The following is a 25,681-nucleotide window of genomic DNA, read 5'->3' as shown; positions in this document are numbered from 1 at the left end:
GTAGTTTTCATAATATATGCATTTCAAATTGGGTCAATCTTTTTGAAACACCAGCGTGTTTCAAAAAGATTGACCCAATTTGAAATGTATATACAACATATGTACCAATATATATACAGCGTGTTCCAGTTTAATCTGCAAGACGTCTATTTTTACAATCACCAGTACTAGATGCTTACTTCTTACTTCAATTGTAAAAATAGTCAAAATAAAGTGCAGCATTAAGAAATCGAAAGGTTGAAGCAAAAATAAAAATGACTGCAAAAATAAGAAATCTACCATTTTATATGCACCCCAGGTCTACTAACTTATATTTGGGGAAATAATCCCCATTGAAAAATAATTCCATAGCAAATATATTGAAATATTTGCAACCAAAACTCAAAGAGACGTCAGTAAAATTTTTAGAAACCGCGCAGAAGACAATATTGGAACTTATTGCCAATTTAAAAGAATGACAGGTGGTTAAAGTAAAAGAAATAAAATAATAATGTTTTTCACTGCTATTAAAATACAAATGCAAATGTTATGCTATGATACATAAAAACACACTACAAAAGCTAGCACAACTTGAAAATACACTCCATACATACATATAATTTCAAACGCTTGTTAGCCGCTATATTTCCCCCTAAAAGGTGTTACTGGCTGCCTGTGTAAAGTGGTGTACGGCATAAAGCACTGCATTTCATATCTCAGTGATTGTTGGTCGTACTAATGTCCACCTTTTTGTGTTTGAATAGTGTTTTCATGCTTTTGATTTCCGTAAACAAAATGTAGGAGACCATATATGAAGTTAGATATTGCAATATTTCTAATTTATTTTTTTGCTTCAAGCATTTCATACCTTAACTTTATATCTTATTTTGGCCACTTTTTCAGTTGGAAGTATGCATCTAGGACTAAGGATTGTGACAGTAGAGGTCTTTCAGGTTAAACGGGAACCTTCTGTTAGTTGGTTTCAGCAGTAGCAACGTTCTTGGAGTTACGCATTCAAATTAGAGAGAAATTATTTAAATTATATGTTATTACAAAATTAACTTGTCTAGTATGAAAGGACCATGCCACCCAAGATAATTCTACCTTATTTACTCAAAACATCAGTACTTTTGTGCATTTTATTCTCCAAATTGATTAGAATGAATAATGTGCAACTAACAACTGAAATTGGAAATTTTCTCAGATAATTTTAAAGATAGAAAATAAAAATGTCACCAAGTCAAGTGATGTTCTTGTAGCAGAAATGTACCAAAAATTGTATGCTTAAAACTTTGAAAAGGAGATTTTTTTTCATTCAGTGTGTCAGCGATGCTTCGATGGGAGGTCACTAGAGGTCATGCTAATCTTCCAAGTACTCTCTCATTCAGAAAATTTTGACTGCTGATTTGGAATCAAACAAATCAAATGAAAGAAAGAGGGGTTCAACCGAACCAAGCACTGCATCCAGAGGTCTATTGTACTAGTCCCTAAACAGAAGTCGCAAAACAGACCAGTAGCTGAAGCAAAATTCAACAAACACCTAATAAGAATGTTATGAATCTCCTATGACGACCAAGGTGTTCAAACCTACGGGCAAAAAACACTTCAGAATCACACGTGATGTGAGTTCGTTTCCTCAAGAAAAAGGCAACCCCTGAAAGTTGGTTCCTTATTGACACCCATTAAAACAAAGTGCCGCTTTAAAATGCAATGACCGATGCACGAAGAAGACTAAAAGTCTTCCTAATACTATTTTTGTTACGAAGCCTTTTGCATTTTTGGCATATGATCCCAGAAAGAATCAGGACTGTCCTTTTTAGGATGACCAGCTGAATAGATTCAATGTCATTGTGATATAACTTCTCTGAAGGGAAGGTTTCTCTCACAACAGCCATCATAAACATACTCCCTGCTTGACCTGTCCTTACTCTTAAAGATCAAGCAGTTTGTGCAAGGGAAGGAGTTGAAACCTCCGACCAAAGACGCTTGGTTTCTCCTACCTTCTCGGGGAAGGCTGGTCGAGTGGCTTTTGCCTCCTGTACCAGCCTCCCCCTTTCCTGCCTGGGCTTGTAGTGTGTTTGTGCAAAATTGAGTACTCCCTGCCCCTCTACTGCAGAGTCTGTGGGTTGCAGATCTACACCCTCACAGTTGGCGGTTGCCAAGGCCGTATCCAGAAATTTTTTTCAGGAGGGGCCTGGATTAGCACATTGCCCTAACACACACACACACACATATAGTATAAATAGACACAACAAACGCATAAAAATGTTAACATAGAAGACTTTTTGTCTCGATTTTTAATGATTCCACTGTTTGGACGTTGTTATTTTAATTTCTTATTATTTTTCTTATTCACCTTTAGTGGTAAGGATAACAGGAGAGTGTCTCTTTAAGTCAGATGTAGAACACCCATAATTTCAGTGGGTCCGGGGGTTTTTCCCCCGAGAAATTTTCGAAAAAAAATCTGTATTTTGAGGCCTTATATTAGGTAATTGAGACAACAAAAATATGAAAAAAACTAGGCATACAAAGTCTTTTAAAAGTTACATTCTTTTGCAAATCAAGATCAAACAAAATAAAAATTGCTTGCTCGACAAATCATGGAACTTAATGGACAGAGAGGAAAAATGAGAGAGGAGAAAAGAGAAGCACCCAGTCATCTGCTCACATCGGCTTTTAGTGAAGTTTGTTTTTGATCACTAACCCTACTCCCATTTTTTTTCATTAAATGCCATACAGTATGAAAATTGTACAAAATAGTTTAAAAGAAATGGTGTAGACATTCAGAAAATAAGAACGGAAGAGTAAAATTCTGGCCATTTGGACAATTCATACTTTATTTTCTTGATAAGATACAAAATTGAAGAACTTTTCAAGGAATTTCAAAAACTTAAATAATTTTCAAAGACTCTCGAACAGTTGAAATTATTTGAAGCTCTTTATTTACACTTTTCAGAAGTTGATTGCACAGTCTTACAAAATGATTATAACTTTGTAAGACACACCCGTTTTAAGTTAAAAATAAATGCAACGAAATATTTCTCGAAACAAACTTTTTTTTTCATCACAAGTAGTGCAGAAAATGAAAGAGAGTAGAGTAAGTGTTATTTTTTTCCTCATGCTAAAGGTATTAACAGTATGCAGTAGAAGTAAGAGAAAAAACAAGCAATAACAAAAAAACTTCCACGATACTGAATTCGGCATTAAATAAATGCAAGACAAGAAACATATCAGTCACAAAAATGATCTTGAAAATTATGCTACAAAAACGCGAGAATCGTGATTTTTGCATTTTTTACTCAGGATGTATCAAGGAGCTGAATTTGGCACATCTTGGTAACAAGATACTCGCCTAATCGGAAACTAGGGGCCCAGCCTTTGGGGAGTCCCCGGCTCGAAAACAGTACAGTGTAAGTTTTATAAGAGTTTTAGGGGGAGGAGGGCAGGGTTGTGCACAGAGGGGAGAAGTGACACCTGTTGGCCCGGGCCCGAGCTTAAATGGGGCCTAACATTTTTAAACCTAGGGTTGAAAATATGGGTAAACAATATGGAGGGGGCCCAAAAGAAGCATTTGTGACAGCCCCAAAATTTCTGTGCAAGCCCCTGGAGGAGGAAGTGCACAGAAGTCAGTTCGGTAGACTTGAAAAGTCTACCGAACTGACAAAGGGCCTGCTTTAACCCTGGACTTCCCTGAACTGAATTGGGAAAGAGAGCAGGAAGTCCTAATTAAAGGTCTAAATTTCAAGTGTGCCTTGCAGCTAATGAGAACTAGAACTGCTTTTTCTGCATTTCTGCAAAATATTTTAAATTTTGAATAGTAGCAAAATTAAGAATAAAAAAAAACTTTGTTATTTTCCTTTTCTGACATTAGGAATTTAAAGAAAAAAAAACCTTCTGTTTTACGGTACAAAACATTTCGGGTTTCAAGGGGGCCGGGCCCGTCAGGCCCCCCCCCCCTCTGGATACGGCCCTGGCGGTTGCAGACTTGCACCTTCATCTCGTCCAGCAGCAAGGTTGCTAGTTTTCTCCTTCAAGCCAGCCTCCAACTCCACGGGAGCTGGGAACTGTGAAGTGGTAAAATGTCAACACCTGCACAACCACGCAGCATGAGTGTAAGGCTAAATACAAAGAGGTTTCGCCTGGTTAATTGAGGGGACTGTTTAAGACATCATACAACCACGATGAAATCCATCCATCAGCAGCGTACCTCACACCTTAGATTGTCCATTTTAGTGGCCTCTTACGACACACTATGTTGGGACTATTCTGCTCCGATCACCACACAGAGAGCAGATTTGGAAAATTTGAATACAGTATACAAATATTGCAGTTATTTTTTTACCTCCTCAATGATGTGTAATATATTTTCTCATTAGAAGTAAGTATGTGCGCATGAACACCTTTTTTTTTTTTTTTTGCAAACATAAGTCTGAATTGAACTAACACTAATTTGTCCTGAAAAATGTGTAAAAGATTCCTTTTGGAACATTCGAATGCAACAAAAAGGGGAGGAGCACACCTAGCCCCCATTCAGAGTCTACATATAAAATTTCGACTTTTAACAGCATACTCTTTTTGAGTTATACCAGACGCATACATATATACGCACATATAGACGTCATGAGAAAACTTGTGATAACTAATTCATGGATTGTCAAATCAGGTATTCTGGCGCCCATAGGCTCTTAGGTACATACGCACATTTGGACAGGCCGAAAAAAACCACTTGACATTCATTCAGGGGTGAGCAGAATGGAAATTTAGGCCGAAATTTGTGGGAAATTTTTTGGGGGGAATGCAATACTTTGTTTACTACTTACTCATCGGAAGTATTAACATGTGGAATTTTTTGTCATTGTTAATACAGTAGAATACCTTTATAACGCCGACCTATATAATGCAATTCTCTATAAACTGCGCAACTTTTCAGAAGTAAACAATAGGTTTTTCAGTGTAGAAAAAACCTTTGTTTTGCTTTGCAAACATAAAAGTTGTTAGGCATATTAAATTTTGAAGAGAGTTTTTCATCTTTCCATCTTACTTCAAAGCTTTGAAATGAAAATTATTACTCACAGTAAACAGAATATCAAATGGCTCTTGAAAATGCAGATGTTATGCAAACCATGAAGCTAGCAGAAGTGCAGGATAATACATTCTTTTAATTGTGAATAACTAATTGTAATATTAGTGTTTTTATACTTTTGCAGATAAAACTCATTTTGAAGAGCTAATATATAGATATATTCTGAATATTAGTTCCAAATTTGTGAAACGATCTATATAACGCCAAAACCTGTATAATGCAAAAGCTCTGGTCCCAAGATGTGCATTATAATGGTCTTCTACTGTATTACTAATAACTAATAGGTTATTCACTTTTTTACTGCAAGCATGTCGTTCTTAAAAATGGCTACCTAAAGTACAGAAGTGGCTACCATTTTTTTGCGACTTTGGTAGCCAGTAGCTATTATTTGGAATTCCTACTCTTGAGTTTTTCATTTGAGCCAATTAATTGATAGCTATTTCATGTAGGAAAAGTAACAGAAAAATACCCAGTAACGTAATTTGCTTTTTAAAAAGATTTTACACTTATGAATAAATGCAATTTAGCTGTATTAATTTTGATCTCATTTCCAAAATTAAACATTTTATGAAAAAAATATGTAACTTACTTTAAATTTATCTAAATTGCAGCCATAGTCATCAACAACAGTTGTGCCATTATACATAATGCCATTACCAGTCATCATCCAAGTTCCAGACCTTACATTAGTCATGGTCGAGGGAAACTCCAATTCCTGAGGAGAATGTGTTGTGACACCAATTTCAATTGTTCCAGCCCATTTAATTACAATTTGTTCCAAAATAACTTCAAATAATTCTCCAGGATGTAATGGTCGACTTGTTAAAACTACAGCATTGTTGAAATCATCTAAGCAACTAAAAAATATTGAGAGGCATCTTCAGAGAAGTGATAAAAAAACTATGAGTATGCAACAAACAATATGGAAGTACAGTGAAATCTTGTTACAACGAACCTCAAAGGACCACAAATTTTGTTTTTGTAATGGGAATTTTTTTGCAATGAATAATTTTATAGTATAAATGAATAATACTTATTCATTTATACTATAAAAATATAAGTATTTGTTTGATAACGTTTTGCCTAAAAATATTTTTTGTGTTATGCCTATCTTGATAGAAATCATTTGACGGAGTATTTATTACACTGTAAGAAATATAGTTGAGCTTGCGAAAATTATTCGCCTGAATCCTAAAATTGCAGCATGCTTTATAATTTGCACTATCATGGTGTTGTACCTCTAACCATGATTAGTATTTGTTACTTTGACCTAGTCAAAGAAACACCCCTAAATGATATTTTCATCATTTAACTTTTATGTTTTGCTATAACTTTTTAAAAATTAGTTAATTTTTTATTAATTCAGTTGTTTATTACAAATTTATGAATAAATTTATTAAGTTACTACATAATTAATTATGTTTGTTTTTCTTTTATTTTAATTTATTTTACTTAGAGCAAAGGCAGAGCAGAATGCCAAGAAGCAAGACAGATATGAAAGGGAAGAAAATTTATAAAAAAGAAAGCCATTGAAAGAGCAATAACACTTATCAAGGTACAGAAAATGTCAATTGGAGAGCCTTCAAGGCCTTTGTGTTTGAAAAAAACAACGGTAAGAGGAAAGTTTACCATAGAAGATGAAATTTGTATGATAATAATGTGGAAGACATTGCGGCTTAACTTCCAAACTGTACTATTTACGAGAGAATCATCTTGACAATCAAAATTTTTGTCATTTGGAGTTGACTTTTCATCATATTAAGTGTTTAAGCAAGAAAGAAATACAATATTCTTACATCCTTGATAGCATTTTTTTATACTTACAATGTCCCGTATACATTTGACGTCCATTCATTTACAATGTTACTAAACGTTTCTTTTCTACACCTGCTGTACTGTCTTATTGCCTGGTCAGAGGTACAACAATTCATGGTCAAAGGTATAACTACATGCTGTACCTTTGACTGCAGTAATACTATAATTTTTTAATCAAATGAAACATATTAGGAATAAAATAAAAAATTTGAAAAAAAAATCATATTTTTAAAAATTAGAATACTAATTACAATAAAAGGAAAAAAAAAAAGAATTAAGCCTTAATATTAAAGGTAAGAAAAATTAAACTTTGCAAAGTGGTCAAAGGAACAACACCTTCCTTTATGTGTCTCTGGGGTTTCTATACATAAAGATATTCATGGAGGATTTTTTTTTTTTTTGGATAACGAAAATTATTTTTTTAAGATGACATTTTGAAGTACATTTATTCATTTTTTTAATTTTTTTTTTGGCAACAGGAGAAAACTTTTTTTTTTTGAAATAATGCATTTATTTAAATGAGCTTATTATTTTTCTTTTTTTTTTCTTTCTGGAAGCAATTAAATATTTTTTTAATGGTAAAATATATATTAGCTGCTTTTTTAAAAGGTGCAACTACATTAGTCGTTTGTAAATTTATTTTTTACTCATCTGTTTTTTCAGACGAGCAAGGCCTATTTTATTTCCAGAAATCCGGTTAAAATGTTTTACAATTGAAATAATTTGAGAGTTTAATTAATATTGAGAATATTGATCAGAAACTAAAAAGTCAATATTGGTATACAAATGGGATAGTAGGTTTCTTTAGTTCTGGACAGAACTTCTTGTTTTTGTTTATTTTTATTTCTATACATATACACTGCTCGACATTGAAAATGCAACACCAAGAAGGAGTGTTTAGAAATTTATGCAAATTTTAGAGTAGATGTACATCACTGAGTTATGTAAATGGTGTGAAATACGCAGCTCTCCGACGCACGTGAAGTAAGATATAAGGGAAGGAACTTGTAGAATGGGCAATATTCGTATCGTTATTTCTGACTGGAGAATAAATGAAAAAACTTTGTTTTTGTCTTGGAGGATACGTGTAACACGAGAGAATACGAGGCTGACGTCAACAAAGGCACTTCCAGCAGATAGACAATTTTACGAAGGCTATGGTGATCAGACTGAGAAGGGGAGGTTGGTCCATACGTCAAATCGCAGCTGATACCCACACGGATGTGACCATGGTTCAGCTGTGCTAAAGATGGTTGGAACAACGAAATGTGGCAAGATTGAGGGAGTCAGAGTGACGTCAGAACACGTGGATCGACGCATCCACAAACAAGCTGTAGCAGACCCCAAGTCACTTGTTCCTCGATTCTGCAGCAGGTGCAAGATACCCTGAATGTTCCCGTGTCAACCATAACCAATTCCCGTCGTATGGTCGCAAGTGGTCTCCAACCACAGCGTCCGCTAAGAAGACTGCCATTGACCCCACAACATAGATAGCAACGTTTAGTATGGTGCCGGACTAGAGTGACATGGATGACTGAATGGTAAAATGTCGTGTTCTCAGATGAATCCCGCTTCTGTTTATCCAGTGATAGTCGCCGCATGCGTGTGTGGCGTCGACTTGGAGATAGATCTAATCCAGCAGTAACTGTGGAATGTCACACCGCACAACAACGTGGCATAATGGTTTGAGGCACAATTGCGTACAATTCCATATCACCCCCAGTTCATATTAAGGGCACTATGAAGGCCCAACGATACCTGGATAATGTGCTGTGGCCGGTGGCAATCCCTTACCTTCAAAGGCTACCTAATGCAATTTTTCAGCAGGATAACGCCCCACCACACAGTGCTCGGATCTGCCAACATGCTCTCCAAGGCACACAGATGCTTCCCTGGCCACCATACTCTCCTGACCTGTCACCAATTCAGCATGTGTGTGATGTGATTGGACACCGTTTGCAGACTCTGTCCCTGCCTCATTCAGAAGACGAACTGTGGCAAATGGTTGAAAGGGAATGGAGGGCCACCCCTCTGGACACCATCCGCACCCTTATCGACTCTATGCCTGGACGTGTTTCTTCGTGTATCGCTGTCCGCTGTTGTCCTACATCCTTCTGAGCCGACGCCATTCTCGTTCTGTATTCTGCCTATCATTTTTAAATTAAGATCATTAATTATTCCTTGCTGTCTCTGCCTTTTTTCCAAATTTCATCACTTTCTGACCACTTCTTTTTGGTGTTGCATTTTCAATGTCGAGTAGTGTATCATATCTACACATATATACATATTTTCAGGATTTTATCAACAATATAATTTAGAGTTATTATCCACTGATTACTGGAAAAAATTATCTTATCCTTAAAGTCATCATTAAATGTTATAAAATAAAGTCAAGTTCCTGCAAAAATAGAAAAAATCGACTTATCGCTATTTGAAAACAAACTTTTCATAATGAAGATAGAAAAATATTTTCTCTCCACATTTAGCAGCTTTTTCTTTCTTTCTTTCTTTCTTTTTTTTTTTTTTTTTTTTTTGAAGAGACAACTAACTATATTCATATTTTCAAGAGCTATGAAACAAATCATCCAATAACAAACATACCACATACCTTTTACAAGCAACATGATCACTAAAAATTTGTTTATTGCAACTAACCAATCGTTCAGCAAAATTATTATGCATAATTTCATTTATTAAATTTATCTTACTTCGGTCTTAGAGCCGTTCGACCTTCATTAACTACAGCTACATGTATGCCGCAACGCTCATGAAAAAGTAAATCATCATACATCACTCCTATTTGAGAATAAGGAGAAAAAAGAAAAAATAATAGCATTGCATATAAAATCTACAAAGTTTCAGAAATTTTCGTGCCGCACCTTTTTTTATTATGATAAAATTTGGTAATTATATTAATATTCTGTATCCCCAAGCTGGTTTTTTTTTTGGAAAAATTTTATTCCTGAGATATAGCTATTTTTTTCTCTGCGGATCAGTGGAATTCGACATTTTTAATCCTTTTTCTAAAAGCTCTAGTTCATTTATTTAAATTAGTAGGAAGATAAAACACAGCTTATTGTAAAGGTGAAAGAATGAACTTTTATTTGTTTATAAAAAGAAGTGATTTAAGTTAAGCCTAATTAGAAATTTTTCGTTCTCAAATAATGGTTGAAAAAATGCCGTTTTCGCCATTTCAAGGCTAAAAAAGCCAATGAGGGACTTATAGTAGAAACTTAATTTTCTTTTCCGTTAGTTATGCATACTAGACGCACAGAAGAAAATAGGTTGATAGTAGTAGTCCTTCATGATGAAAAAGTTGCTTAAACTTTTAAAGAAAATGAAAAATGGGCTTTTTCACTCCCCCAAAGCAGGACGTTTGTTAGGTGATAAAAATTTGAAAATGCTAGGGTAAGAAGCCATTAAAACAATAAAAACCTTTAAATAAAACGCTTGTTTTGGTGAAAAATTATGTTTTGTAAATATAGTTAATAAAAATTGAAAGCTATTTGTTGTTTAAAATTACATTTCGCACATGTATTTTGATGAAATTTGGTTGGATGGTATTTTTTAATGTATTTATCCAGTCTACTATCCTAGCTCTTTTAAGTAATGAGCAAAAGTTATTATTTTATTACTTTAGAGGCTTACATCTCTTTTACGTCCCAGGAAAACAAGAGTTTTTTTTATTTTAAAGGGCAATGTAACGGCTCCTTACCCAAACATTTTCAAAATATTTTATCACCTACCCCAAAGGTCGATGTTATGGAGTAAAAAAACCCATTTTTTCAGTTTTTCTTTAGTTTAAGCAATTTTTTCATAATGAAGGACTATTATTATCAACCTATTTTCTTATGTGCTTCTAGTATGCATAACTAACTACAACAGAAAAAAAAATTATGTTCCTACTGTAAGTCCCTCATCGGCTTTTATAGGCTCGAAATCACAAAAACGGCACTTTTTTTAACCATGATTTGACAACGTAAAATTTCTAATTAGGCTTAACTTAAATCATTTCTTTTTATGCACAAATAAAAGTTCATTCTTTCACCTTACGAACTAGACGAACTAGAGCTTTTAGAAAAAGGATCAAAAATGCTGAATTTCACTGATCCTCAAAGCAAAAAATAGCTATATCTCAGGAACAAAATTTTTCCAAGAAAAAAAAAACAGTTTGGGGATACAGAATACTGGTACATATTACCAACCAAATTTTAACAAAATCAAAAATGGTGTGGCACGGCTTATTTGTCGATTTAACATGGAATAACCCAATAATAAAAGATCGGATATATCAAAAAATCATACTGTATGACACCATACTTAATCCAGGGTTGGATTTTGGAAGTCAGAAACTGGTTTCGGATGTGACAGGTGGTTTTTACTGTCCAAAACTGTACAAATACAAATGAGAGGACCAGCAACAGGCATTGGGCCCAGCTAAGCTGGTCCTAGTTAGACCTCAAGATTCAGAACATTTTCAAGTGGCCAATGGCCACTAGACTCAAAAAACTTGGTGGCCACCAGTTTTACCGGGTTTTGAAAACAGCGCTCTAGTACAAGAATGAGGGGGGGGGGGGATTTCAATTTGTATTTTTTGAAACAAATATTATGAAAGTGTTGCTAAAGGAATGCTAACAAGAAATATAAATTATATTAATCATGGAAATATAAGAGGCTTTGGGTGAAGGTTGGGAGTTCCTGAAGCAAATGATTCACTCCACCCATTTTAAAGTTTCATAAGAAAAAAAAATCATTAAACCAAAAATAAAGTAGTGTACACAGTACCATGGTTCCACAGATAAAAAAAAAAGTATTTCCCATAAAAACAACAACAAATTCCTTTAAAATCTTTTTGTAAATCATTGCAAACGCCATGGTAGTAAAAATCAACATGCACTTTTCAGGTAACTAGTTTGATGAACAGAATTACCTTTAAGAAAATTAGCACGAAGGGAATCGAAAAAATATTGGATAAACATATGATTTGAATTTTTTCAATTATTAAGATTGTTTTTTTTTTTTTTTTTTTTTTTTGGCATAAAAATAATTAACTACAAACCTCCTCCAGTAATATACAATTTGGCATTTACCAAGAATATATCTCCAAAAAAAAACATTCTTTTTGCGTTATTTGAACTAAGGGTATGACCAAACATGGCGACTACGTTCCATACGCAGCATCTCTATGTTAGGATGACTATGAAGGGAAAACGATCAAAGGACTTGCTATTTGGCTCATATTTTAATCTGATGCGATTGAAGATTAAAAAATTACAACAGTTATTCGAATAAATAGAAACTAGCCCCCGTTGTTTAAACGATTTTCAATGGAATGTATTCCTAATCGATTGCGAGTATTAGCGTCCACATCACAGCAGAAATATAAGATATAGTTTTTAGAAATATAGTAATACAGTTTTTTCTTTCTATTTTTAATGATGTATAGGATTTTTAATGAAATACAGGATTTATGGGACAACATGGAACATTGATTATGGCAAAGAAATGATAAAACGGGGGACACAGGGGGGGGGGTCAAAACAAGTTGCCTTTTCAAGTTTTAAATTAAGTAACTTGTCTTCCTATTTTGACAATTTTTTCAGGAAAAAGGTTTTGTTAATTGGGAAACAAATAGAATCGGAACGACCTTCGAGGGTTTATGTAAAAAAACATACAATATGATGTTTTTTTTTTTTTTTCACTTTTAAAGAGCCAAAATTTGCAAAATATTTCCATACTTTCAGAACAAGATTTAAAGCAAAACATAAAACTGTTTTAGAAAAAGGTCAATAATTAATCCTTAAAAAACTACAATTAAGGCAAAATAGTCGGTTTTTAGCACATAAGCGTCTAAATCAATTAGAATTTAAAAAAATGTTCTGAAGATAAAATTTCACATTTTTCCAGAAAATAATTACGAATTACCCCGGAAAAAGGGCACATTTTTCATTGTTATCAATAGTTTGCACTGCAATAAACATCCAATGCCATTTTTGGAAACTTAGGCTCTTAAAAAGTCTTGTGTACTGCCATCTTGGGAATGACCAAATATGGCGGCGACGACAAAAATTAAGAAATAATTTTTTGAATTTATAGCGTGAAAACAATTTAAAAATAATAAATCTTCGTGAAACTACAATTCAATTGAAAAGTTTTTAGCACATTTGCGTCCAAGGCAATGAGGATAAGGTTAAGTGTTAAGAACAAAATGTTTCATTTCTCAAAAAAATTACATATTTAAAATAATTAAAAAAAAGAAAAAACAAGTTGCAGCATATTTCGCGTTTTTTTCATTAGTTTGCAGTTAAAGGAAACATCCAATTCTGCTTTGTTTTTGGAAACTTAGGCATTTAAGCATCGTGTCTACTTCCATCTTATAAATGACCAAAAATGGTGACTACGTTTCATTTGTAGTTGAAAAGACTTTTCGATTAAAAAACGATTTTCCCAATTGACCCTACCATCCGCAGGCTTGTGCTTTACATGCAGGAAAATGTTCTTCTCCCGTTAAATTTGTGCATAATTCCTGTTCACCCTAGGAATTTTTTTCTTTGGAACTATTGAGGGGCAAAAATGGCGTCCGCTGTCCTTTTTTTATTTTATTGCCAGCTTCATTTTGCCTCGAAACTTTTATATATTTTTTTTTCAGGAAACATCGATAAAAACGAAGATTAGAACTCAATGTACAAAATTCCCCGAGAAAAAATTGGAAAAAAAAAAAAAAAAATGGGGGGGGGGGGGGGGGGTAAAATTCGAAATTTCCCTGACATTTTTAACTATGTCGTTTTCCATGACAATTCCAGGTTTTTTGGAACGTACGAACCCCGTTTAATAACCGTATTTTCCTATGTATTGTCCGCGGGCGGCCTATAATCTGCTGGTTCTAAAATGGGCCTGAAGAAAAAAAAAGTTTCGTATAATCGGAGGCGGTGTATAATACGATGTAAAAAAATAATGTTTGAATCTAATATACCATTTGAGCAACTAAACTAAAAACGTGAAAAGGTAATTACTTTGAAGAAATAATCAAAATTAATCTGAAATATAATCTAAAATACAATGATTTCTTCTTGAAATCATGATTATAGTACGCTAATTACTTGAAAAACAAAGAGTTAAGACAAAGGAGCAAACGCTCTCATCTTGTGCAAATGGTTTCCTAATTCACTGTATTCTTTCTTTTATTAATGGCCTAAAACGCGTAAGAGGAGCATTCAAGCATCGTAAAATAACCAACATACAGGCAGGCAGTGAGAAAGAACATGCAAGCTTTGTAAAATAAACAACATTCAGTCGGATTACGGTCTCTATCGGTGAATCCTTATAGTGAATCCTGCATTGAAATTCTTTTCTTGGGATCTAAATTAAAAATAACCCCCAAAAAAGTTGGCGACTGTAGAAATTTTTTGGGGTCACCAATTTTGAAAACTGAGTCGCCACGTGGCGAGTGGCGACCGTAAATCTTGACCTTTAGTATTAGTCAGTTTTTAAGTCCCTGATGGAAATCAATGGCCTTCTTAAAGCTATCCACCCCCTTGTTCATTACCACCTCTTCAGTAAACTGTTCCAAATGCCCACGACCCTATTAAAGAAGTATATTTTCCTAATTTCCAGGTTAGCATGAGATTTGAGTAGTTTAAAACAATGATCCCTCATCCTGCTTCCAGTGCAAAAATTTAACCCATTAACATCTTTCAGTTTGATAAATTTAAGTCCAAAAATGTCTGAAACTGTCCAAAAATATGCTAAAGTTAAAGAGGTATAATCTAATTTATTTGTATTTACTGCAACATTTGTAATGCATAAATATTAATGAGTTTTAGTTAATGAACATTTGATAATATCTTTTTCTGAAATTTTAAAAAAGGAGAAGAAAGGGTGAGAGAGAGGAGAAAGTTAAAATCACAATTGATAAAAAGAGAGAGGAGGGGGGGAAAACACACAGTAACACAATGGTTTAATAACACAATTAAGAGAAGCACTGAAAAAATATGTCAGAATTTTAATTGAACATAATGCAGTTTAAAGAGCCTTTTAACAGATCCTTAAAACTGGGCATTCTCGAGGGGCCTTAAGGAAATTGGAGAAATTACCCTTATCCTGATATGAAATAATAATTTCCCACACAAATTAAGTTGCTTGACTTAATAGCACACTTAAATGTACAAAACAGACATAAACATATAAAATAAGCTTGCCAAGCAACATACTTTATTGAAATTATCTAAACATAATGCTAAAACTTTTTAATTTCATGTTTGGATAAGCTACTGTTTTTTTCAAGCACCTTAAGCACCAACATTTATTCAACATAACTACTTTTAAACAAAATTTAAAGCTATCGCTTCATCAAGTATTTAATGGTTAAAACACAATAGAAAATGACTAAATAAAATCTCTTTTAAGAAGGAAATGAAATGATTACTTACTGGTAGCTGCTGTGTAACGTACTTCTGATGCTGAAGAGTTTATTTCAAGATCAATTTCATTAGGTGTAGGTTTATAATGTTCAGTAATGCTAACTTTCACAGTCATTCCGTATAAATCTACAACACCGTAAATGGTTTCAGGAACATTTTCTGAAGCTATTCCTTGATCTAAACCATTAATATAATAATGCAAATTTTTGTTGCTTTTTCGCACTAAACCAATTCTATCACCTTCCTGTAAAATAAGAAAATTCTCACAAGTTGTGCAAGATAAAAGTTTTTTTTTTTTTTTTAAATGTACACTTAAAAGGGCATGACTATCTCATTGATTTGAAATAAATTTATATTAAAGATAATTCATTGAACACATTGAAGTTAAAGTAGTCAGGCCCGACGAGAGGCCATGTCAGTCTAGTCGGAAACGCTTGGCCTATTTTTTTTTGGGGGGGGGGGGGGGGCACGGCAACATTGACACAAAAAAGGAAAAAAAAAGGGGAAGGAAAAAAGAAACAAAGGAAAGAGAGTAAAAAAGGAGAATAAAACTTCGAATAAGCGGAAAAGTAAAGATAAAGTAAAATTTACTCTTTTGGTATTTATAGTTGTGGCACTTATAATAGAGTTCCTTATTTTCTAGTAAGCAGTTTTGATTATTATTTCTTTTTCCCCTTCTTTTTCTTCATTTTTTGGGTGCGCGGAGGGGGCCTGGTGACAAAACTAACTAGGGGCCTGCCTTGGCTCTCTGCGGCCATGACAGTAGTTCTGAAATGGAGTGGGGGAGGGGGCATCAACCTCCTGAAATGGCATAGTTAAAGATTTTTTTGGGGGGGGGAGGCGAGCTTCCTCATAGCTTTCGAAAATTTCACACTGCATTTACAAATTTTTACTTGAGTTCACAATTCATCACCTCTAGGTAAATGTCTGAAAAGGTTTTTTTTTACGAGCATTCCAATCATACCATTCTTGAAGCACTAAAATGCATTTTTAATGTAGAAAGAGCATTTTAAAAAATTAAGCAAAACTTCCTAACAATGAGTTAAAATAATGAAAAAAAGTCAAGTTTATAAATTGTGAGTTCTGCTAATTAAAAAACAGTTATATAAGTTTTTTTCTAGTGAATTTAGCTTATTGAACCTTCAAGGCTTTGTGAAAAACTTCGGTTGGGGTATTTTTTAAGATCTTTCCAACTATATCAAACTTTAAAAAATAGGACCATCAATTCAAATATGAATAGCTATTTAGGAAGAAAAGGGGTTTTCAATTAATTTCTTAGTTAAGTAGAATCTGATTTCAAAATTTTTTATTGATGACACTAAAACTTGGCAATAACTACTGAACAAAAAAAAAAAAAAAGAAAGAAGAACATTGGTTCACAATCAGAGGACAAAATGGTACTAAAAGAAAACCCCCTACGTATTAATACATAAAGGTGCATGCTTACATGAAGCTCATCTAAATTGTATTCACCATACTCTCTTCGACTGCCTTTACCATTTGTTAAAATTCCACAGCCACTCATCATTATGGTTCCTAAAATAGAAAATCGTATAATAATACAAAAACCAATACACATACAAAAGTTTAAAAAAAAATTTTGAAAAAAAAAAATAGAACCGACTTCAAAATTGCTCTAAAAAGTGAAAAATAATTTTATTCTTTAAACACCTTCGATAACACTTTTAAACATAATTTTTGAAGTTGGCGCAAAAACGATCGATAAAATCATTCACAGCCATAACTCAACTACAAGTATAAATTTAACCAGGTCCAGTTTCTTCACTACCACATGCATTACGCATTGATGACAGCATATTTGAGTAACGATATAAATGTTTCGTTCCTAAGTTTGGATGATTTTTTGATAAAAATATGAACGAAGCATGGTTACAATGGATTTTACTTTTTGTTTTTGCGCCAACTTCAAAAATTATGTTTAAAAGTATTATCGAAGGTGTTTAAAGAATAAAATTATTTTTCACTTTTTAGAGCAATTTTGAAGTCGGTTCTATTTTTTTTTCAAAATTTTTTTATTTCATTCTTTTTAATGTAAATGTAGATATTTCAGTAAAAGTAAGAAGTTACCTCGTAAGAAGTGCGGCTCTATATCACAGTATTGCTTTAGAAAAGCCTTTATTCAAAATTATCATTGCAATTACTATTAATGTTACAGTTATATGGCACCAAACTTTTATAACAATGAGTTTCATATTGTCGCGTAGATGAAGATAGCGAAGACAATGTGAAAGTCAAATGAAGCGAATACTCGTTAGTCTCAACTCGAGATCTTTATTCAGAACCACGAATGAACGTTACATCTCCTAATATACAACTTGAAAAAGTGCTGGAACTTTCCAGACTTGAAAAGATACAGAAATTAATAGAACATTCGAGAAAATACGGGAAACAGTAGAAACGAAATTTTAGTAAAACTCACTTTGTCCTAGTCGGGATTTGAACCCGGGTTGCTCGTATGGGAGACGAGAATTCTACCACTGAGCCACCATTATCCACGGATGAAAAGAGCGAACTTCGCTACAATATGATTTTAATCATTTAATACGGAAATTTACTGTTTTTTGCCCATAACTTTTTATCTAAAGAACAAATATGGTCAAACAAAGTAATGGGACCTAAGTTGAGCCATCCTCTATCCATTAAAAAAAGAATCATCAAAATCGGTTCACTAGGTGAGACGCTATGAGTGGACAAACAAAAAAAAAAAACATACATACGGTATGAACTGATAACCGCCTCCTTTTTGAAGTCGGTTAAAAATGCATATTTCTCAGTTTTGAAACATTGCAAATTTCTTCCATCATTTTTCTTCATTCACCTATGCCCCCCCTCCCCCCCAAAAAAATTTGCTAGTGAATGTGCTGGGAAAAAAATAAAAACAAATTTCTACACATCAAAATTGTGCAGATTTTTTTTTTTCTGAAATTTAACATCCAAAGAAACTTTTCAGCATGCATAGATTTACAACAAAATCAAAAACGAAATCAAACTTCCAAGCTCAATGTTTTGTTTTGCAAAAAAAAAACATCCTATTTTATGAGCCTATACTATGAACTATGACTCTCAAATATGCTTATTCTTTCACATATTTTTTCAAAAGAAATAAATTAGAAAATAAATTCAAAGGTCACAACTCAAAAGTAATTGAAAAATTGGTTGCAAAAAGTCATTCTGGGCATACAAACATCGTTTCAGATAATGAAGTGACGACTCAAGCAAAGAAATGGGGAAAAAAACCATATTTATTTACAGAGTAGGGAGCCCATTATCTGACCAGTTGAAGTCAGGTCAAATCTTCTTCTTAATATAGCAGATGCATGCTATTATAAATTTTAGTAGATCTAGGTGGGGTTGAAATCAAGTTCTTATTTGAGTACGCCCTAAAACCAAGCCATTGAATTTCTTTTAATATAAGTTTTGATGCATTTTACGTACATGGAATTTATGTAGATCAGGAGTCTCCTAACTATGGCCTGCAGCAGTGGGGTATATATGTTTTTCTGTAGGAGGGGGCCGTATAACCGAGATTAGTTCCTCCTCGCCCACTTTTTTTGGAATTTCAATTTGGGACAAGAGGGGGGGGGGGGAGAGCAATCGTGCCCTGATATTCTCATTTTTTTAAAGGTGGGGCAAGGATTTCATACTGCTACCCCGTGGTGCAACCAAAAAATAGTTTTTGGAGGGCACTCTTAAAAAATTCTTGCTTCTCATTGGGAATGAGGAGGTTCGGGGTACACTCCTCGGAAAGTTTTTTAAATTGTAGTCTTAAGAACGCAGTTTTAGACAGTCTTTGGTGATGTTAAAAGGAGGATTTTTTTTTTTTTGGGGGGGGGGGGGGCTTTTGAAGTTGTCCTCGATCAATTTTTTTTTAAAAATAGAGCTAAATCAAACACCTCTCCACACAATAATTTCGAAATTGAAGTTCTAAAGATGCAATTTCAGACTAACTTTGATGATGATACCGGCAGGGCAGTTCTGGGGCTCTCCCCAAAAACTATTTTGAAATTGAGCACCTAAAAAATGAAGTTTTAAAGAGATATTCAGTGACACTAGGTGGAGGGATTTAAATGCTCTCTACCTTAAATTTTTCAAAATTGTAGTTTTTTCACTTTCAGATTTCATTTGGGAGCAGTAGGGCCGTGGTATGAAAATCTTAAAAATGTGACTGTGGACCATATTCAGTAACCTTTGGCTATTTTTCAAAATTGAAGCTCCATAAAAGCAATCTTAAACGATTTTTGATGCCATAGGAAGGCAAAGCATTTGATAATGGTCCCCTGAAAATTTTTTGACAATGAAGTCCTAAGAACGAGATTTGAGACACTCTTTAATGGTTTTGGTATGGGGAGGGGCTTGTGAAGTCTAGCATTTTAAAGCCTTTCTTACTTTTAGACTGACTAGGAAAAAGAAAAAAAAATGGGGGGAGGGGAGAGAAATAGGAAGTGTTGGACCAATAGTCAGCAACTTTTAAATGTTTTTATTTTAAGGTTATTTTCAAAAGCGATTCAGATTTTCTTCAACATTAGGCAATCTCTGAAAAGGAAGAGTTCGAGAATCTCCCCCTGAAAGGTAAAACGCAATTTTAGGTAGTCTCTGGAGAGGTTCAGAGGTAAGGAGCGGTTGAATATTCCCTTCAAAAATTTTCAAAATGGAAACCTTAAAGGCATGATTTCAGACTATTTTTGGTAGTAACCTTAGTGAAAGGATGGTGGTTCCGGGACCCTCCCCCAGAAACGTTTTGAAATTGATGTCTGAAAAACGCCTAAATAAATGTCTTTTTAGGACATCAATTTTACATTATTATTCCAACTGAACAACTAAAACTTATTTTAAATTTCTTGCAGGGGATGAGGGTTAAGGAGAGAAACAGTGAAGACCCTTCTTTTAGATTGAAAAAAGGCAGAAGGGAACTTAATTTGTTGAGCAATAATCTACATCTGTTAAAAAATTTTATATTAAGATTTCTTGTTGAAAGAATTGAAATTTTTTCCTCAACATTATTTGCTTTTCTTTTTGTTCAAATAACTTTACATCCACAGACAAGTTCTTTTCTTAAGTAAGGGGTACAGATCCCTGACCTCTTCAGACCACCATTGCCTGGTGTACCCTAACGCAATGCTTTCAAACTTTAAGTTCTTGTAACCTTTTGAAGAATTAGAATCTTCTCAAGGCATCCTAGTCTAGATTATATATCATTGTTACCATAGACACTTCATGGCACTCCTCACCTCTTCCTGCGGCACCCAGTTCAGAAAACCCTGATCAAACGTATTATGATTATTGTTATCACTATTTATTTACTGATTTTTTTTATTTATTTACTTTTTTTGCAACTAAAAGTTTAAAATTTTGTGAACAAACTAAAACCAAATAATAACTACCTTTATTTAAATTTCCCCACAGATTTTGGTGGGTTCCCTGGCCCCCTCAACCCCTTCCTTACATACACCCTTGGCCCGCAGGCCAAAAGTGGCAAGCAAGCATCTAAAATCTGTTCTGCAGAAGTGGTTCAGATTTCAAACGTATAAATCAACCAAGTTATACTTTCAGAGCTATTTGAATTCCACTGTGAGAAATTGCATATACAGTGAAGCTCCATTTATATGTTTCTCTTTTATGCCTTTTTGTCAATTATACGTTTTAAATAGATCTGTGCAAAGTCTAATACATATTAATGTACACCTATTATATGTTTCTTTATTTATACACTTCTTTCATACAGTCCCTTCAAAAATGTATAAACGGCGCTTCCCTGTATTAAGATAAGTGCAATATCATTTGTCAAAACATTATGTAATTCAGTTCCCGTATTCTGCCTCAATCTAACCTTAAGATTTTTCATTACCATTTGTTGAGCTATGTTTCATTAGAAAGTATGGATAGTAAGACTCCTATTAAAATAACTAGATTGGTACTGAAAACAGTTATTAGAGAGCATTCCTAAGTTAAAACGCAATAAGGCAAAACAAAATACTTGTAACAGGAAATGAATTAATTTTTTCATGAATAACTACAAAGATAATTGAGAAAATTTCAAAGCTATGAAGTTAGTAGCTACTGAAATAAGTCTATTTAGAATCAAGTTTTAAATAATTTTTATTATTCGATCTTTTAGTCCATTGAATTATGAATGATAGTTCAAGCTATAAGAGAGGAAATTGTTTTACTTAGGTGTTGATTAGACCAAAATCTAGCAAACTGACTGAAAAAAAAAAAAAGAAAAAGAAATTTGAGAGTAACTAAAAGTGTAAATTTTCATAACTCAATTACTTTAAATACACTGAATGATCTGAACTGAATTTTGTACAGGTTGTCAACGAAGGACTCCCTGATTTCAAAATTGAATATCTCGAAAACAAAGGATGATGCCAGCAGTGGCGCTGCATGCTGGAATTGTAAAAGGAGCCCCTATAAATAGGGCTGCAAAGGTTGGAGGATAATTTCTAGTGTTGAAATGTGAAACAAGGTTTAAACATGTAAACCATTCAGGTTTGGAGTCAATTACCAGAAAATGTAATCAATTATGATTACCAGCCTGTTGAGGAAAGTCTTCGAACATGGAACTAAAAAGCTCATAACTCGTTTTTTATTCTACTTAGAAATATGGAACAGGTGATATCTTCAACAGAAAAATCAGAGCTTTCGATGGTCATATAATATTAATATGTGCAAGTATTTTTTCATCCTCACATTAGAGAATTTATACGAAAATTGGGCTTTATTGCCCCCTAAGGGAGGGGGGGTTGCCCCCAATAACCGGGTGAAAACTACCCTATGTGTTATTCTGATGCATAAACTAAATTATTGTAAAGTTTCATCAAAATCCATTCAGTAGTTTTTGAGTGAAAGAGTAACAAACATTCACATACATCCATAGAGACAAACTTCCACATAAATAATAGTAGTAAAATTTAATAGGAAAATTACATGAAATTTGCTGTTTTCAATCCTAAATGAAATAATTTTGTTCTAGAATTTTAATTTTTCAGTGCTAAGTTTTACCTTAAGATTAAGCAAATCATTTAGTGAAATCCCGAAGTCTCTAAATGGTCTAGCCGCAGAGATATAAGCAAAACCAGTCTTCAGATTTCTCCGTGACAATCGGGCAAAGTATAATAAAAGTGCTTAAAAAATCTGAGACTATCAAGTTACGCTCTTGTTGCATTGACTTGGACTCTACCATAAAATCATTCTTCTCTTTGCAAACTACACTTAAAAAATGAAATTTGAAAAGGAATTTTTTTTTCCAGTGATAAAATTATATCAAGGGATATCACATGTATTAGACATTTAATTACAAACATACAGGAAGAAATATTTTTAAAGTTGAAGCAGAAGTAACAAATATCAGTGTTATATAACAGTTAAACCAAACAAAACACAAAAATAACTCTACCTCAGAAAATGAATCATAATAAGTAGTATTTTTAAAATTATTCTACCATTCCTATTCAGCTCTGCTACTCAGATGTGTATTTTGTACTCAAGTTAATAATTTTTGCCAGCTAATCACGTATTTAGATTAAAATTCACTAAGCACACTAGCGGTTTAAATTAACACACGATATGCAATGAGTATTGGTTTCAGATGTTTTCATTAATTTAAAAGTTTGAAAAAAATTCATCTTATGTTTAAAACAATCAAAATCTTTTGATTATTATGAAACTTAGATGCATGCATCATGTGAAATTTTTACTTAAAACTGGAATAAAAAAAGAACCATTCGATTTTTAAATACTTGCTTCTTTAGGCATGGCACATCTAAGGCACAGTACATTTTAAATGACACAAGTTTGATTCTTTTCCATCTATAGTTTTTGAAAGGGAAAGGCTGCTTTCAATGTTTACATACAGTAGAATACCTTTATAACGCTAACCTATATAACGCACTTCTCTTTAAACCACACAACTTTTCAGAAGTGAACAATAGGTTTTGTAGTTTAAAAAATCCCTCTGTTTTTCTTTGCAAACATAAAAATTGTTCAGCAAATTGAATTCTGAGACAGTTTTTCATCTTTCCATCTGAATTCAAAGCTTTTAAATGAAAATTAGTACTCACAGTAAATAGAATATACCAAATGGCTCTTACAAATGCAGCTGTTATGCAAACCATGAAGCTTGCAGAAGTGGAGGATAATTCACTACCTTTTGATTGTGAAACATATTTATTTGTGAATGGCTAATTGTAATATTAGTGCTTTAATACACATTGCAGACAAAACTCATTCTGAAGTGCTAAAATATAGATATATGCTGAATATTAGCTTCAAAATCTGTAAAATCACCTATATAACGCAAAAACCTGTATAACGCAAAAGCTCTGGTCCCAAGCTGTGCATTATAATGGTCTTCTACTGTTTTACTATAAACCAGAACTGTAGTTTGAGCGAAAGCGGGAGAGCACAGTTCCACAAAATATTTGATTTACTATTGGAAAATAATATAGAACTAACCTAAAGTGGTTTCAAACCACCTTTTGAGAAACAATTCATGTTTGCTATTTAAATTTTAGGTTCTAAACTGACTTTTGTTGTCGTAACAAATATCTGTTAACCATGACATCTACCCAATAAAGCGGTGCGTCTTCCCAAACATTTTTTTCTAACTACAACACTGAGTATAACGACATGGGTTATGCTCATGTAAAGGGAAGAGCGCCCATATAGGGGGGCAAGGGGGGGGGCTCGAGCCCCCCTTGGAAATTAGAACTTTCATGCTTATAGTACTTTTTTCTTTGCAAAAATATAAAAATATTTTTTCTCCAGCCATTAATGAATAAATAATTAAAAATGTCAAATTTTAAAGACTCTAATCTGTCCTGAAATCTGCCTCCATGGGGAAAATATCCTGCTAAACCTTGGTTAAAATTTCTGAGCCCCCCCCCCTTACAATTTTGCATATGGGCGCCCATGTGTAAAGGTTAACTAAAAGTATTGAAAATTATATTATGTATGACAAGTTGAATACCAATACCAGATCTCATATTTGTCATAGTAGCTGGAAAATCTAAAGTATCTGGACTATGAGTAGTTATTCCCATTTCAATAGAGCCAGACCACTTATTCACAAGTTCATCAATTCTGATCTAAAATAAACAAAGCAATATCCTGATATAAAAAGAGAACATGTTTTAAAAATTGAGCATGTATCGCCATTAAAAGAAAAAAATGCATCAATCTCCAATTATATAATCAAACTTGAAGTCAGAGTTAAAAAGAGAAGCATAAGAGAACACATGCAATTTTTACTTATTTACTTGATGGGAAAAAAACATTTGCAATGAAAAAAAGAGCAAAAGTTTCAGATCATTTGAAAACAGAAAATACTCCAAACAAAAATATTGTAATTAGCAAAACTAGAAATATTTGTTTAGTACTTTCATAGATATTACAGCATAACTACACAAATTACAGAAAAATTGATCTGCAAGATATTACATTTATATATTCAACTTTTTAAAGTCAATTTAAAAATTAAAAACAAATCTGATTTTCACTATTTTTAAACTTGAAGTTTATTTACTACATTGTTTGAAACATTAATAGTAGCTTTTATACAGAGAAATGTTTGAAATTTATTCAATGATGATTAGCATTCATTCATGGTTATAAGAAGCAGAATTACTAAAAGAAAACAAAATGTTATAAAATAACAGCCAGTCAGTTTTTGAAAACAAAAACTGACATCAGTATTAATACTTTCTTGAAACTGCTTCCTTAACAGACAGTCATTATGTTCTCTTTATTCTTGCAATTGATATGAATGCAAAATTAAAATGACTCCTGACTGTAACATTGACAGTCAAAGTCTGAAGACATCTTTACTTCATAAAAATTTGATTTTTTAAATCATTCATAAAAAGCAGCAGAAATTTCTCTGATGGCAGGAGACCAGAGATTAAACACAAAATCGAGCGCCTCCTCCCTAATGCATGAGAGTTGGCATGTCCATTCATCTTAGATTTTTTTTAATAATAAATAATCAGTTTGCTTTTATTTTGTACTAGCTTTTACCCGCAGCTTCGCTCACATTGATGTAGGTTTTTTCTAAATCGATTCATGTTAATGTTCAACACAGACAGAGGTCAAATAGTTACCAAACAATGTTTTGTCTTCAGTTTTTGTAATGGCTGTAGCGCCAAGATTTTTGAACTCTTGCCCCAACCGCGTTATCATAACTCTGCCTATAAGTTTTTAATATGTCATTTTGTTTAATTTTATTTTCTATTTTTGCAATTAAAAGCAGCATAAAAATGTAAAATAATAAATCCAAATCCGTTATTTATTGCCAAAAGGACCACGGTACCATGCATTCGCCAGAGACTTGCCAAGTTTATAAAACTGCGTATAACGTTTCCTTAAT

General features: G+C 33.3%; 1 protein-coding gene across 1 annotated transcript in view; it reads right to left on the bottom strand.

Moving 5' to 3' along the window:
* Window positions 1–25,681, bottom strand: part of LOC129225835 (neuralized-like protein 4) — a gene marked incomplete in the record, with an annotated part of 156,574 nt that overhangs the window by 98,240 nt on the left and 32,653 nt on the right. Inside the window, 5 exon segments of the mRNA XM_054860354.1 lie at window positions 5,652–5,919; window positions 9,586–9,673; window positions 15,307–15,541; window positions 16,745–16,833; window positions 24,293–24,404. Of these exon segments, the coding sequence (XP_054716329.1) occupies window positions 5,652–5,919; window positions 9,586–9,673; window positions 15,307–15,541; window positions 16,745–16,833; window positions 24,293–24,404 (792 nt within the window).

The sequence above is a fragment of the Uloborus diversus genome, chromosome 7 (assembly GCF_026930045.1).
Source record: "Uloborus diversus isolate 005 chromosome 7, Udiv.v.3.1, whole genome shotgun sequence".
Classification (NCBI taxonomy): domain Eukaryota; kingdom Metazoa; phylum Arthropoda; class Arachnida; order Araneae; family Uloboridae; genus Uloborus; species Uloborus diversus.
This window is presented reverse-complemented; position numbering and strand designations above follow the sequence as displayed.